The 16,618-nt window shown below is 40.1% G+C and overlaps 1 protein-coding gene across 2 annotated transcripts in view; it reads right to left on the minus strand.

Annotated features, from left to right (window-relative positions):
* Window positions 1-2,124: 2,124 nt before the first annotated feature.
* Window positions 2,125-16,618, minus strand: part of RASEF (RAS and EF-hand domain containing) — a 74,483-nt gene continuing 59,989 nt past the window's right edge. For both annotated transcript variants that reach the window (XM_016961017.3, XM_520093.8), the window contains 3 exons: window positions 12,664-12,783; window positions 10,152-10,228; window positions 2,125-2,527 (listed from right to left, as the gene is read on the minus strand). In XM_016961017.3, the coding sequence (XP_016816506.2) occupies window positions 2,422-2,527; window positions 10,152-10,228; window positions 12,664-12,783 (303 nt within the window). In that variant the 3' untranslated portion in view covers window positions 2,125-2,421. The remainder of the gene's footprint in view (window positions 2,528-10,151; window positions 10,229-12,663; window positions 12,784-16,618) is intronic.

Here is a 16,618-nt window from a genome sequence, read left to right on the forward strand (position 1 = left end):
ACTGAAAATGTGCTTTAAATTTGAGAACACCTTCATGAAATCAAAACGTTGGTAATAATCATGAATCTCCCAGCACTGCAGCATACAGAGCTTTAAGAAGCTTCTCTTTAAACATGATTGCTAACCAGAGCTCTAAGTCTCTAATTTGGATTATGTTACCAAAATATTTATCAGGGCTCAAATACTTAAAGATGATTGGTTGACCATCAAAGGCACTGGTGTAATCTCATCAACGTGGGTATACTGACAGGACAATCCAGAGGTAAAGACTATGAAAATACTTCTGTATTATGGTATACTCTTTTACAGATTGTAAAACAAATATAAAGAGACACTTTGGAGAGAATAAATAAAGGCAACACAGTAACATATAAACTAACAGTTTTGTGCAACTGCACCAAAACCTAAACATGTGTCCATATATCAGCATCTACATATATCTGATCCAATCTCATCAAAAGATGCCACTAAGACAAACAGCCATGGCAAAAGTTTTGCCATGCCACATAAATAATACCCCCCTTATTTTGAAAAATTTCCCATATGCAAGACATTCTTTATGATCAGAAATGTAATCTTTTCTTTTTCTGGAACCAGGAAACAGGAATTCATGGCAGAGTTACTGAGGATAGATCCAACTTTCCAGCAAAAATATCAGATGTCTTCAATAGAGAGAAGGCATGTTTATAAAAGTTAAATGATGTTGTAGCTATTTATAATCTTTGCCTGTAACTATCCGGTCAATTCCCATTTTTTCAAAAAACTGATGCTTGCGGAATTTAAGGTTCTATCACAAACACCGTGAACAGAAAAAAGATTGCTACGTGGAATTGTTTCGATTCAACAAAAATAAATGTTTTTAGCTTATATAATACAATAAATAACAGCTATTTTTAAGTTCCTTCAGCAAGCTACTTGGACCTAGATGAAGCAAGGTAAATTAGAATCTTTTGTTGTAGCCCCACCCTAGGCTCAGGTGTTGACTCCTTTGGCTCTTAGAGGCATCTCAGTGGGGAGGTCTGGGAAGCAATGCAGGTTCTGGAAGGAGAGTAGGCCCAACCAGGTCACTGGTGATGATGAGCCACTAGTCACATTAAACAAAGGACCCTGACTCACCTTTCCTAATGGTGATTCCTCTTTTAAGGACATTATTTCATAACCATGCATAGAATTTATTTCATTGATTATTACTTAAGGAAGTTAATGTTAGCAACCAGGGAGTTAGGGGACTTGCATTACATTACAGGTTATGCTTCTAAACCATGGGAAGGTTTGAAATCAGCAGGGATACGAAAGTGAAAATTTTGCAAAATGTTACATCACTCTAAGTACTAGCATTTTTTTTAGTGAGATAATTCACAACCATAAAATTCACCCTTTCAAAGTATACAATTCAGTGGTTCCTAGTATATTCAAACAGTTATACAACTATCACCACTATTCCAATTCCAGAACATTCTCACCATCGCCCAAAGAAACTACATACCTATTAGCAGTCACTCCCCATCCTCCCTTTCTCAGCCCCTGGCAACCACTCCCTTAAGTGAAGAGTGACAACTTTCCTGGGCATTGTGCTTTCAGTAGTATGTGGCTTTACATGTTTTCATTAGAATTTTTAACACCAAATTCAAGCAGTGAGCTTTGTAACTATTCTGAGATTATGAAATATCCTTTTATATACAACTATTTTTGTCTCAAACATGTTTCTTTATACATAAAAAATAGATATTTGTTTCCATTTTTTAATCAAATTCTGTCCTTATTTCAGAAGTGAGAAAAATCAATACTCCAATATTAAAAAGCAGGAATAACCATAGTTCTATTATTAACTGTGGACCACCACACTCTCTGTCCTACTGCTTCCCACAGAATCTGAGGTGCCAAGGGCTGCAAGGCCTTTGAGGGCAAGCTGCACATTTTACAGATGAAGAAACAGATCCGACATGGGCTTGTGACATGTCCAAGGTCACAAGGCCAGTTAACAGCAAATCTAGGATGAGAATCCCTTCTTACTAGAACTTTAGTATCAAATATTTAAATGCTGACTTTGTGGGTAACCTAATTCAGCTACCACATGAATCTAATTATGTCAGTTTCCTCTACAGCTTTGATCTGAGCATGTGATTTCTTTTCTTTTTTTTTTTTTTTTTTTTACCATTTTAAAAACATTTACATGTTATCTTTTAAGACCTGTAAGGACATGACTAGTCTATTTAGCCAGAGGGCCCAAATCACTCACTGAGACAAAACAAAGAAGAGCCAAAGTTCCAGAGGGACCTGAGAGCAGGGTTCAGGTTTCCTGCACTGTAACTCTCCATAGGACAGTGTCAGTAGGATGTGCCACTCTGTTAAGAGCCAAATAAGTCACACAAATTCAGTATTCTGGAAATGAAGACTTCACAGGCCAAGGATGTTTGGGATTTAGCCATTGCAACAATTCTTCATCTGTGGTGACTTTTTGGAATTGGTCCTGGTTAGATTGGTAATGGATCTGCTGTCATCCTTGTCAGTTCTCTTTTTCACTTCTCTGAGAGAGAGATAGAGAGAGACAGAGAGAGAGAGAGAGAGAGAGAGAGAGAGAGAGAGAGAGAGAGAGAGAGAGAGGATTACTGAGGTATAAAAACTAAGCCACAGATGGTTCTGTAGAAATAAAAATAGCCATGCTGAGTGTCTGCATGGCCTTATAGACATTGTTTTAATGCTTTATAGGTCTTGACTTAATCTTCATAAGAACCATATAAATTTGCTGTGCCCCATTTTGTATGTGAGGAAATGAGGGCAAAAAGAGGTTAAGACAGTTCCCTTAGGTCACATGACTACAGAAGTGGGATTAAAACCACACATGCTGGCTCCAGCACCTGTTTTCTGAGTACCAGGCCACACACACACACACACACACACACACACACACACACACACACACACCCTTCTCCCCTCACTCTCTCCTGAGGTTTCAGGATGCTGCAGAACCTGCGATACACACAGCTTGCTCCTTAACACTCTGGAACCAGGTTTCCAGCTTCATGTAATGGTTGCTGAGCTTAACAAAAGCAATGGTGATTTTATAACCATTCTTTAATTATACATGATCATGGAGGTAACAATGGATTTACCACCATCCCTTTCTGTCATCGTAAGCTTCTTCCAGTATTAACTGCTAGAGGCAAGACTCACGAAAAAATGTCTTACTCTCCAAGATCTTATGAAAACCCCCTAAGGAAGTATCCTTCCAGGTGTAGCCACTGGGGATGCTTGTGAAATATGAAGACCAGAAGTCTCACCTTAGACAAGCTGAACGGCTATTTCTGCCGGCGAGATGAGTGCCTCCCTAAGATGGCCCCAAATAATTCTGCCCTTCCTTGTCAGTGCCTGATGCCTCTCCCATCAAGAGGTGAAGGTTTGATTCCCTACCCTCTTGGTCAGAGCTGGTTCTCCACCTGCTTTGACCAATAGAATATGGAGGAAATGGTATTCTGTGGCTTCTAAACCCAAGTGTTTATAATGCGGGGCTGCAGCAATCTCTACCCCCTTTGAAGTCCAGGGTTCAAGGAGTCCAGGGTTCCTCAATGGAGAGAGGCCACCAGAGTGGCCCTGGGGACTGAAATGCCACGTGGAGTGAAGCCACGAGAAGCACCCTGGTGGCTGACATCCAGCCCGAGCCACAGCCCCGGTGGCCATCTGACTGCAAACATAGGAGATACTCATGCAAAAGCAGTCAAGAAACTTTCCGGCTGACATCCAGCCACCTCTGCCAATTGTGAGAAATAAAAATTGGTTGTTGTTTTGGGCAACCAAGTTTTGGGATGGTTTATGATGAAGCACTTAACTGAAACTAGTGGGAATCTGTGTGTCTCCAGCAGAGCCACACTGCTCAACAGAAATACAATGGGATCCATACATGTCAGTTTGAATTATTTAGTAGCCAGATTTTTAAAAGGTAAAAATAAATAGGTAAAATTAATTTTATTAATATATTTTATTTAGCCCAGTATAGCAAAAATATTGTCATTTCGGCATGTGGTCAATAAAAACACTATTAATGAGATAATGTGTAGAAGGCCTTCAAAATCCAGTCTATATTGAATGCATACAGCACATCTGAACTGGATTAGCCACATTGTGAGTGGCTAGTGGCTACCAAACTGGCCAGCTTAGCTGCAGAAGGTGCTGATAAATCCTACCTTTCGAAATCCACTGCACTGTGAATTGGAAAGAAGACATCTCAGCAGGGAAAAAAATAAACTGATTCTAGCTATAGGACAGCTGGTAAATGCAATATACATGTTTTTCATATTTGATATATACCCCAAACACACACACCCGACAGGAGATAGGTGAGTAGTACTATCCTCACCTCACAGATGAGGCAACAGAGACTCAGGAGAAGAAAGAGGAGACACAATTCAAACCCTAACACCCGGGAAGACTCATTTCAGGTTTCTGACCTCCAAAATTGTCAGATAATAAATTTGCATTATTTAAGCCTCTACATCTGTGGGAGTTCGTTACAAGGACAACGGAAGAGTAACACAACTTCCAAATGCAAAATCTTGGTCGTTCTGTCATTGAATAAATGCCCAACTTATGCCAGGCTCTGGGACCTTCAGCTAGTGAGCTTTAAGGGAGAGTCAGATGTCTAAATAAATAATTTCATGGTCCTGAGACAGCAGCTACCACAGATGCACTCTGTGCCCACAGATGTGTTGTGGGCTTCACGGAAATGGGGCTTCATAGAGACTTTTGACATTGGAGAGACCTTTTGAAAGAACAGAAAAGGAGATTCCAGATGCAGGGAACGGCATGCAGAAAGGCAGAGGCATAAGAGCTTGGCCTGATTGGATGAAGTTTGCTGTGTCTACAGATTATCATTCATTTGGGAAAAAGAGATAGAAATTCAACCAGAAAGGTCAGGCTGTGTATTAGTTCGTTTTCACGCTGCTGATAAAAACACCCAAAAGTGGGAACGAAAAGAGGTTTAATTGGACTTAGAGTTCCACATAGCTGGGGAGGCCTCAGAATCATGGGGGGAGGCAAAAGACACTTCTTACATGGTGGCAGCAAGAGAAAAACGAGAGAGAAGCAAAAGTGGAAACCGCTGATAATCCCATCAGATCTCGTGAGACTTATTCACTATCACGAGAATAGCAGAGGAAAGATCAGCCCCCATGATTCAATTACCTCCCCCGGGGTCCTTCCCACAACACATGGGAATTCTGAGAGATACAATTCAAGTTGAGATTTGGGTGGGGACACAGCCAAACCATATCAGGCTGTGATGGGCTATCAGCCACATGCTAAGGAGCTGGGACTCTGTGTTGTCAGTAAGACACCAATGTGGGGTTGGAACGCAAGAAAGTAAATATTAACTGGATCTTTATTTATAAAGATTACCTGATTCCACAGTAGAGGATGAACTGATATTGGAGAAACTCTGAGGCAGAAATTCTTGCACTAGCCCAGGTAGGGAATTTTGAGGCCTGAACCAAAGCAGAAAAAGGGAGAAAGCGAGAAAAATGCATGGATTCAAAAGAGACTGAAAGATGACCTTCAGAAGCCACTGGAGGCAAGGGGTGAAGCAAGAGAGAAAAGGAATCAAGACTGACTCCAGGTGACTATTGTTTAATTATAATTTTGGTAGATTCCAGAGAAAGGGAATACAGACTGAGGAACAAGCTTAAAGCCACATGAACACACCAGGATTTGGATATGCAGAGTCACCATGGCTATGGCGTTTCCGGTGGGGGTTCACTCTATGCTTATGGAATTTTAAAAAGACGTGAGGGGTTAAAAACACAAAAACTGGAAGTTACCAGGTAGAGATGGTTCCAGAAGCTGTGTGGATGGAAGACGTTAGGCAGACAGAGAGTGAAAAGAAAGAGAGGACAGTCAGAGACCCTGAGATTACCAACATTTAAGCAGCAAGCCAGTGATCCAGGTTGGTGGTGAAGAGTCCTCACATTGCCACTTACTAGCTGTGTCACTGAGCAAGCAGATTAAGTATTCTAATTTCCAATTTCCTCTTCTGTAAAATGGGTACAATAACCATAGCATCTTCACTGAACAATTCACATCTCTCTCTTCTTGTAGATCCAATGGCCTCTATCAGCTACGTACCATATGGCTGCCTGGTCATATATTGTCATGTTCTTTTCTGTAATGTTAAATTACAAGGCCAGTCTTTAAATCCCTTGATGTCTCTATTGAACATAGCATGGGGCTATGCACATGTTAAGTGCCCATAATGCAGACATTATTGAACCTGAAAGCAAATATTAAGGGGGAAAGTATATACCCACATTTTCATCTGGCCTTCAGCCAAAAATGCAGGCATGCTCCACTTTAAGGAAATTATAAAGATACAATTCCAAACATCTAAAACAGATTTAAGGCTGGGAAAATTAGGGCTCACCAAAATCTACCATACGCTTAACAACTGCAGTTTAAATGACTCAGTCTTATGGACAGATTTACACCCAATGGGCTCAGCTCTGATGCTGAACTGATACATCAGCCTAAGTTTTTTGTGTTTTTCTCCAATTTCAGGCAGTTGATAATTAAATGCCTCTTGAACTTGAATCTACTGCAAAATGTTTAAAGCCTGTGGTTCTGGTGATGGAAAATTTACTTACTAATGGGACAATGGTTATGAACGATGACCTATCAGCACTATATGGAAATTGCATTCCTAGGAGAAACTCTTCCTGGGATTGAAAGATTTTCTAAGAAAATGCAGAGTAGTTCAGGTTGTTAACCAAATATTTATGGCCTCCCTTTAAAAATAAATTGTTTCAGACAGTGCAAACCCATACCTTCTCCTAGTTTTATGACATTATATGATCTCACCCTATGAAATCTAAATTGAGAACATATATGTTTTGCATTATACATAAATTTCCCAAGGTTGTAAAACTTCAACAAATGGTAATTTTACCTGTGGAGACTATAACATTTCCATTTAAGGGTTGAGTACTTTGAAAAGCCAATCTGAAGGCTAAGTATAAAGCAATTAAGGTCTTCATATGTTTGCTTTATTTATAATTTTTATATTTAACACATCACTAACATCACTAGAAGCCCAAAGCCAGGCCATAATGCAATAACAATAAAACAAAAACCTCTATGATAAATGATTCGCAAGAAGCTTATCTTATTTCTTTACTTGTCTAAAGCTTTTTAAAATAACTATAACCTATCCATTATGCAGCTGAAATAACCTAGTTATCAAAATGCTTTTGCAAACCAGGTGTTTTAAGTAAACACACACAAGCTAGTGTCGAAGCTTCATTGTAAGCAGGGCCAACACGTGGCTGACCCAACATGCCACACAGGAGCAGATGGGGAGAAAGGCACAGGAAACTTACAGCCTCTCCCATCTTTATGACATAATAAAGAGAATCGACTCTTCACCGGGGCACTTTGGAGCCATTTAACTTTAATATGACCCCATAAGACAACTGAGCATTAAACAATGATTAAGATATTCAGTGGAGTACAGACTGTCATATACAGAGTCACAGGCTCTTAGAATTAGAAAGGACCTTTGAGATCATTTCCTTTAGGCCCCTCCCTCATTTTACAGATTAGAGTTGCCAAAAGAAATACAGGGACTTGTTCAAGACCTCATAGCTATTTAGAAATAGATTTAAGAATGGACTTTGAGCCTCCTGACACCATAATCCTCCAATATGCTGGGGAGCAGCTAGTAACCACATGCAAGGCTTGACCTGCTGCATCTGTTACTGCTGCGTGGGAGCAGCAATGCAGTGTTCCGCTGACCAAGGCTAAGGCATCCCAGGGATGCTCCAAAGACCTGCAGATCCTTCCCCACTGCCATCTGTGCCAGCAACTATATCACTTCCATCCAGCTGTTCCCAGCAACTTATGAATGAAACACCAACACAACCATTTGAAAAGTAAAAACCTGACAATCCAACAGTTATTTGATCTTTCGTGAAGTCAAATTCTGCATTTTACTGAACTCCCCCCTCTTTACTGAATGTAGCTTGTTGAGCCAAAATAGCTGGTGTTCCCTGTGCACCCATAAGTGCGTGGAATCTGTTATTCAACCCGACAGATAAAAGTTTTACTCTGACTCTTTTTGCACAAATGTGATATTAGTCCATGATTCTCCTACTATTCACAGCCAAAAACAAACAAACATACAAAAAAACACAAAAAAAAACCCATCTAATTTAGTTGAATGTATATGTGTTCAAATATTCACTTTTTTTTTCTTTTAAAAGATGAAATGGTTTGGATGTTTGTCCCCTCCAAATCTCATGTGGAAATCTGACCTTCGGTGTTAGAGGTGGGGCCTCGTGGGAGGTATTGAATCAAGCGGGTGGCTCTCTCATGAATGGCATAGCTCCATCCCTTGGTGATGAGTGAGTTCTCGCTCTGAGTTCACAGGAGATCTGGTTGTTTAAAAGAGAGTAGCCCCTCCCCTCTCCTTGCTCCCTCGTCATGTGACACGCTGGCTCCCCTTCACCTTCCACCAGGAGTAAACGCTCCCTGAGATCTCACCAGAGGCCAAGCAGATGCCAGTGCTAAGTTTCCTGTAAAGACTGCAGAACCATGAGCCAATTGAACCTATTTTCTTTATAAATTGCAGTCTCGGGTATTCCTTTATAGAGATGCACAAAACAGCCTAATGCAAAAGGAAAAAATGTGCTAGGTCACATTCAAGGTTAGCACTGTTTTTGCTTTAAAGAAAAATGATTTCCAGTGTTGTAGGGGGAGGTGACTCTCTCTCCTGGACTGATGTCAAAGAGGGAAATGTTCAAAGACTCTTGAGTGTTGAATACAGGGCATCTGCCAACCCTGCCACAAACTAATGCCAAGCAGGACTCCCAAAGTCCATTTCCTGATTCTCTTAAGTGAGGGCAACAGTTTATCCTGTGGCCCTAGTCCAAACATTCTATTAATAGAACTCTATTTTATTAAGCACTACAAATGCCAAGTCATTAATGTATACATGTGTATGTATGTGTGCATATGTGTGTGTGTGTGTATATCTTTTTTTAAATAGATACAAGGTCTATGTTGCCCAGGCTAGTTTCAAACTCCTGGGTTCAAGTGATCCTCCTGCCTTGCCTCTCATAAAAATGATAAAAATAATCACTCAGGAATTAATGTCCATCAAGAATCTGTTTCCTCTTGGCCAGCAACTAACACATCCTCCTTCCTGCTAACTTTTCCTTCCTGGATCCAGCAGCCTCCATGTTGCTGAAACCAATGGGATCTGCTGGAATTACAGGTGTGGGCCACTGCACCCGGCCCTAAGTCATTAATTGAAAAACAGCATTAAAGATATTGCAAAGTATTTTAACTATCAATGTTTACTAGCAGAAAAGGCCAATTATCATACTAAAATTAAGATTCTTATAAAACCTTACAAATAATCAGAAAAAGAATGACATGCCTAAAGTTGTATTTTAACTTTGTCTGCAATTAAAGATGATTGCTCTGAAATTTGTAATGCACATTTTGATTTTTTTCCTTTTTTTGATATTTAATCCCTTTAGGCCAGTAAAGAATAATCTTTTCATTTATAGCAGAAAACCAGGTAGGAGGGAAAAATCTAACGTAGAATGTTATTTCCTAAGAATTACTTCAAGGATTAAAACACATACATTTATATCCAAGTTCTGTAATGATGCCATTTTCATTCTATTGTACATCTAAAATGTTATTTATTATTAACACTATTGCCCTGGCTTAATAATTACCTGGGTAATAATTCTGACAAAGTGTTTCTAACTGGCATGACATACAATTTGCTTTGTTTCTTTTTCCCCTTTTGCCCAGGAAAATATCATAATAGACAGTTGTATTCATAATAGTCCCTTATGTATAAAAGCTGCTTCCTGGAAATGATTCATACACGTCAACTATTAGCTTTGTGGTGACATTTTTCAGAAATGTCAATGACACCTCAGATGCACCTCTTCTGTTTGGTAGTAAAGATATTTTGCCAGTGTTGACAGCAACGTTGCCAGTTTTTATAATATCCACATATTTATTTCTCCCACCATGACTGACAGATAAGAAAGTGTTTTCCCGCATATATTCTATCTGCACATTATGGACAAGAAATGTGACATATTCAACAAGCGAAAATTCAATCCTACATCCATTTTCCCAAACTTTACCGAGCAAGGTGCAGAACAGCTTCCACTATGTTAGAACCATCTTTGGCACTTGTTTCACAGAATAATGCCCCATACGTCTGTAAAAAAGAAATACACACAATTAAATGAAGCCCTTCATTGAGTTTCCTGAAATTTTACCTTTAAAATCAGTAAAATAAAAATATGTTCCTACTGAGCATGCTAAGAGTAACTAATAGCTAAGAAACTGAATTCAGAGTTCCAGTACTTACAAAGAAAATGGTTTAAGCATAGTTACTCCAGGAAAAGTTCCTAGTTGGAGGACTTTTACTTTACATTTAAAAAATAGAATATTTCATGTTTTAAGGTTTTTATTTCCAACAGTCAAAACACATGCTACCAAATGTTCTTTACCAAATATTCCGAGACAGATAAAAATGAGTTCAAGGTAACCACTCAGGAATTAAATGTCCATCAAGAGTCTGTTTCCCTTTGGCCAGCAGCTAACACACCCTCCTTCCCGCTAACTTTTCCTTTCTGGATCCAGCAGCCTCCACGTTTGCTGAAACCAATGGACACGTTCTAGTTCTCTATTATTCAACCTCCCAGCCACAGTGCATATGATATCATGTCACTCTCCTGCTTCAAACCTTTCAATGCCTCCTGTTTGTCTTTAGGTAATGTGAAAATGCTTTTCCATGGCCAATGAGGCCCAGCTTCACATGGCCCCAGGCAAGCTCTGAGCTTCACCTCCCACCTCACTCATCCCCCCTCACTCACAGAGCTGCAGTTTCCCTGGCCTTCCTCTAATTCTCCAGTGTCCGCAAAGCCTTCCCACCTTGGGACCTTTGCACCTACTCTCCTCATCACCTAGGTTCCCTCCACCCTCCACCAGTCTGCCACCTACCTACTTTTGGGATTTTTAGGTAATCCTTCCTTGTAGTTAAGATTCAGTCATTCCTAACCCTGAAAAGTTTGTATTAGGACTTCCCATCATAAACTTTCATAGCACTCTGCGATCCTCATGCACAGCAATTGCCACAATTATAATTGCTCAAGTTATTTTTGTGTGCCTGTCTGACTAGCTGGAGACATTTTCTCTTAATAAAGGAGAACTAAGTGTTGTGGGCCTAGGTGTGGGTTAAACAGTCCTGTGTGGGACAAGGGAAGGAGGTGACACTTGCTCTAGAACAGGGAGAATGAGAAAAGCCAGGAAATGGGGAAAAATGCCACAATGGGACCTTTACTCGTAAGCCCACAAATCCACAGAAAATCTGCAAACACCATAAAGTAAATGCATTTCTGGTAGAAACCATCAGTGCTGGTGTTGACTTCTACATCCAGGATGATATGGGGTGAAACAGAGACTGCCTTTGAGGATGCAGGACTGTGGAGGTCAAGAGATGCATAAGGAAGCAAACTTTGGGAACTCTGCGAAATCATGGAGAGGGAATAAAGCTGGCAGGCAGCCAAGAATAACTAGATTTCAAAGTATCTGTGTGAGACCGTGTCTAGCATGTGGATTTCATGAGTTTAACATCTGTCTCCCTCAGACAGTAAACAATACGAGGGCAAGGACTGTTTGCTTTGTTCTCTGCTCTTGGCCCAGCACACAATGAAGTGTTTGTTACATGGTGGATACCAATAAATATGGGTTGAGTGAATCTCTTCTGCATTTCATTGCCTAGTTTTGACATTTATCACATTTGGTTTGCAGTTCTAAATTTTAAAACAAGAACGATTATTCCAGCTTAAAATATTAAAACTGAAACTTCTTTTTGAAGTTCACATACGTATGCTACAGAGTAGTCCTTTCCTGGTGCTGACGACAGACAACACTATCAACATCAAATCAGACTGCTGCAATATTAATTTATTTGACCCAAAGTGCATCTGACTACTTGTATGGGTAAGACAGGTCGTAACAGAGCCAGGTAGCATTCTGACATGATGACAGATGACACTGATGGGAGAATAAACACTGCCCATGACAACAATCTGAATAGGAATGAGTTTATTCTATATACAAATGCATACCCCAAAATGCATACGCATTTGTATATGGGAATGATTTTTTATATCAACTAAACACAAATCTTAGAGAAGAAAAGAAGTCATCCAATTCCCTTCCACACAGGTGAGACACTGTACCTTCTTCTGCCTTTGGCATTATAACCCTCTGAAACCAATGCCATCTTTTCAAAATAGGACACTATTTTCTTCCTTTACTTGGATTCCAGGACTAGAGAAGGTTTCTAGGAACTAGGCGAGAGGGAGGAGGAAGATGATGGGATTATTTGGGTTCCTTTCTGTCAATGATACTCAATGGGAGAAAATGATTATGTGATTGTTTTATTTTCCCAAGGGACTTAATCCTTGGCATAAAAGAGGTGGGAGTCATGGCAGTTTTGCCTGTGTTAAGGACAGATGCCTCAGACGGGGGAGGTTTGTCAAAGGACCTCTCAAGCAAAGGTAGACAAAAGTGAAAGGCCACCGACTTCAAAGCCATTAAACCCCATGTTCTCTTCCAATTCTGAGGCATCCTCACTCTTACCATGGCCAGTTTCTCTCCAAAGTGCCCTGGGACACATTTTTGTCCCTCTGTAGCAGCAGTGTCACGAATGTCAGCCTTGTTTCCTACCAGCATGATGGGAACAGTCTCATGGGCTGCATCCTACCAGGAAGAAAAAAAAAATGGGGCACACATCAAACACTGGACACATTACGATGACCACAGAACAACAGCAACAGCAATTACCATTTTCCCTTTGCCTCCTTAGTGCCAAATCCTATATAGAGGATATCTTTAAACCTCAAAGTATCTCTAAAAACAGCCATACATTTTCCCATTCACAGAAGAGAAAACTGAAATTCAGAGAGGTTAAATAAGAAGGTATAAGGGTCAGGGCCTGGGTCCAAACTAACTCCATAACCCTTGCCTCTATATAATGCCCCATCCTTAGGTTAATGAAAAGACTAAAAGGCACTGGGATTAATCAGTTTTATGGCAAAGGAAACACGTATCTGTTAATTTCTTATCTCCAGCACACAGAGCACTACAAGCCAATATAAACTCAAAAGGCATGACCACAGAATCATATTTGGCTGTGCTGCCCACATAATTTTCTACAACTGTTATTTTAAACAATAGTGATCACAAGCCAAGTTCATTATTACAGTTATAAAACACACAGTAATTTTTCAACTATAATGAAACAAAAAGGGAGTTTGGAAGTTCCACACTCACTGCTCTCTGGTTTACAACAAAAGCAAAATATAAAAGTCCTGAAGGTCAACATTTTTCTAAGAAAGAGTCAAGTACCAATCTTTCAAAGTAATGGATTCTAAGATAAGCCTCCCATGTCAGCCTATGCAATTGTCACAGGGTCCCACAGTCACAGTGAAGTTCACAGAATGTGAGATGAGTGTGGCAGAGTCAAGTCTGAGACCCAGCCCTCCACCAGCTGGACCCACTGGCTGTGTGAGGTCAGGCAAGTCTCTGCAGCTTTCCGCTCCAGTCTCCTTGTCTGTAAAATGAAGGACTGAATGAAGGCATATCCCACCTCAGCAGGCTATGATGAGAATACAAGAAGACAACCTGACTAGCACAGAAACACAAGTTTCTGGTTCCTAAATAGGAGAAGTGGCAGCCCTGATGAAAACATGTGGAAATTACTCTTTGCAGTGACTAAAGATACCTGCATACTCATTGGGTTTGGGGCTATTCCTGATACAGGATCAAAAAACGTGCCTCAACATGAAATCATCATTGACTTCCTTTCTCTTCAGGCAACTTTCCTTGGACTGAAGGCTCCAGAGTGTAATAAAATCAAAGGAAAGGGAATGAATGGCCCTCTCCAAAATTAGCTGTTTCGCTCATTAATGCGCTCGTTAATTGTGTTCTTTGATGATCTCAGGATGCAAGGGCCATCACTTGAAAGTTATTAGTCAAATATTCATTTCAGTAAGCCCAAGAATCCAGGCATCTAAATGACTTCTCAAAGCCACAGAGGTAAAGGGCACCTCCTTCAAGTCTTGACTTAAATATGTCCTTCCCAGCGAGGCTACCTTGAAGAAAACCACAGCCCACTTCCTTATCGTCAGGCCTTTTAACCTGCTCTCGTTTTGTTTCTATAACATTATCACCTTCTACCATATCATTTCATTTATTGATCTATGTTTGCTGCTTTTCATCTGTCTCCCCCACTGGAACACAAGCTCCATAAGGACAGGGCTCTGTTTTCTTAACAGATATATCCCGAGAACCTAGACTACTACACAGGAACCGGGCAGATACTCAAAAAATAGTTTTGAATGTGTTAAAACTGGGAAGAGATATTACATCTCAAGTATCTCCATTCAGCTTTTACCCAAATATTCGATCAATAAACTATTCATGACAGATAAACAAATGGCTATAATTTTACTTTATCCATAATTCTATTACAAGATTTTTTAACTCAGCAGTTTTCCATTGAAGTATATCAATTATTAATTCAGAGGGTCTGTTCACCGCTGACAGTCTACAGCTTCTCAATCCTCTGGCTTACCCCAGTGATCACACCATTCATTTCCGCCCATATTTACAGTGGCCATATAAACTGTCCCTGTAGGATTTCCTCAAATTAGAAACAGTAAGCCATGGAGAAACTTCACTGTGCTCATTCTTTTTCTAAGGTGAAAGTCAAATGCCATTAGTAGTATGTAATTTTTCATCCATAACAAACTTAAGAATTCATCTCTTCTATAGTTTTCTTCCTTTTCAGACCATATGAAAACGTGATACCAATGGCGGAAAAGATGACAACGTGTGAAGTTGCTTTGCAAATTATGGCAGTGGGCCACTCTACATAAGGGTTATTTCACTGTGGCTGATCTTGCCTTTTGTGCCACCTTTTCTTGAGCATAACCCAAAGATTTTAAATAAAGACTAATCCAAAATGTCAACAATAAAACAGTTTTGCTGTGGATTTTAAACACTAGTATGGATGAGTTAGGGTTATCTGTTATTCTCTGGACTTATTGCTCCATCCCAGGGATCTCCAATTGTTCACTTGAGTAGCCACTGCTCCTCTATGCACTAATTATACCTTGGGATTCCTTTTTATTTGAGATGGGGGTCTCGCTCTGTCACTCAGGCTGGAGTGCAGTAGCACAATCACGGCTTACTTCAGCCTCGACCTCCTAGGGCTCAGGTGATCCTCCCACCTCAGCCTCCCAAGCAGCTGGGACTAGAGGTCCATACTAACATGCCTGGGTAATTTTTGTATTTTTTGTACAGATGGGGTCTCACTATGTTGCCCAGACTGATCTCAAACTCCTGGGCTCAAACCATCTGCCTGCCTTGACTACCCAAAGCGCTGGAATTATAGTCCTTGGGATTCCTTCTTGATATCAGAGGCTTCTTCAAGTAATCTTCTGTTCACACTGGTGCTTTATCAAAACAGCAACCACTGTTCAATCAGGAGGTTCGGTTTGAGCCCCTATTCTATTCCTAACCACTAAATAACTCTAAGCAAGTGCTACCTATGCTTTCTATGCCTCAAGTTTCTCATAAAAACTTAGGATAATATGTTTCTTATTTCATTTCTCAGATGCTAGAGATGACTATAACATGGGAAATTTTGTGAAGTAAAAATGTTACATAAATGTAAACACACTTTCACTGTGTTTACAATCACTTTAAGCCATGATAAGTTGGTAGAACAGAGTGCATATTTATTTATCACTGTCAAAGTCTTACTGCCAATTGCAATCAGTCATTTCTCACACTACTTCTTTAGTTAGAAAGAGAACAATAATGCCAGAAGCTAAATTGAGATCAGACAGCAACCAGTCCTCTGTTCAGCCACTACTGCAATTTAATGCCTTCTTAAATTACAGGTAATATACTTAGTTGAAAAGTTGTATTAATATACTTAGTTGAAAAGTTTATTTTTCAAGAGAGCATGCTGAACCATAGCTGGAACTGTAGTGTTATGTTAGTAACTGTTGGCAGCATGCTAAATGGGGTCAAAATCATTTACTTTTAAAAATTATTTACCATGAAACCAGAGGACAGGAATGTTCCTTAGGTGAAAGACATCATCTTATTTAACCACAGAAAGCACAGAAGCTATGCCCATGTTTAAAATATCAACTGGTATTTCGGTAGTACCTTGAGACATCTAAAGATCCCAAATCACTACCAGAATAAGGTTGAGAAGAGAAGAGAGCTCCCATACAATTTGAAACTTGACGCACACTCATATCCAGGTGGTGTTTCACCTGTACTTCCCATGCCCGTGGATGCCCCCACATGCCCCCAACTACACTACACAACCAACCACACTATCTCCTTGTTTGTAATAGCTTCTTCCTAGGCTACCTGGATTTTTACTTGCTTATGATGGGATTCTGATTTTATCTATAAGAAAACCTAGAAGTTTTATTCCCCAAAGCTCCCTTCATTAGTGTCCTTGGCTTCAGGGAAATGTGCCCAAATCCTGAGGAAGAGATGAATGCTGCCA

The sequence above is a fragment of the Pan troglodytes genome, chromosome 11, assembly GCF_028858775.2.
Source record: "Pan troglodytes isolate AG18354 chromosome 11, NHGRI_mPanTro3-v2.0_pri, whole genome shotgun sequence".
Taxonomy (NCBI): Eukaryota; Metazoa; Chordata; class Mammalia; order Primates; family Hominidae; genus Pan; species Pan troglodytes.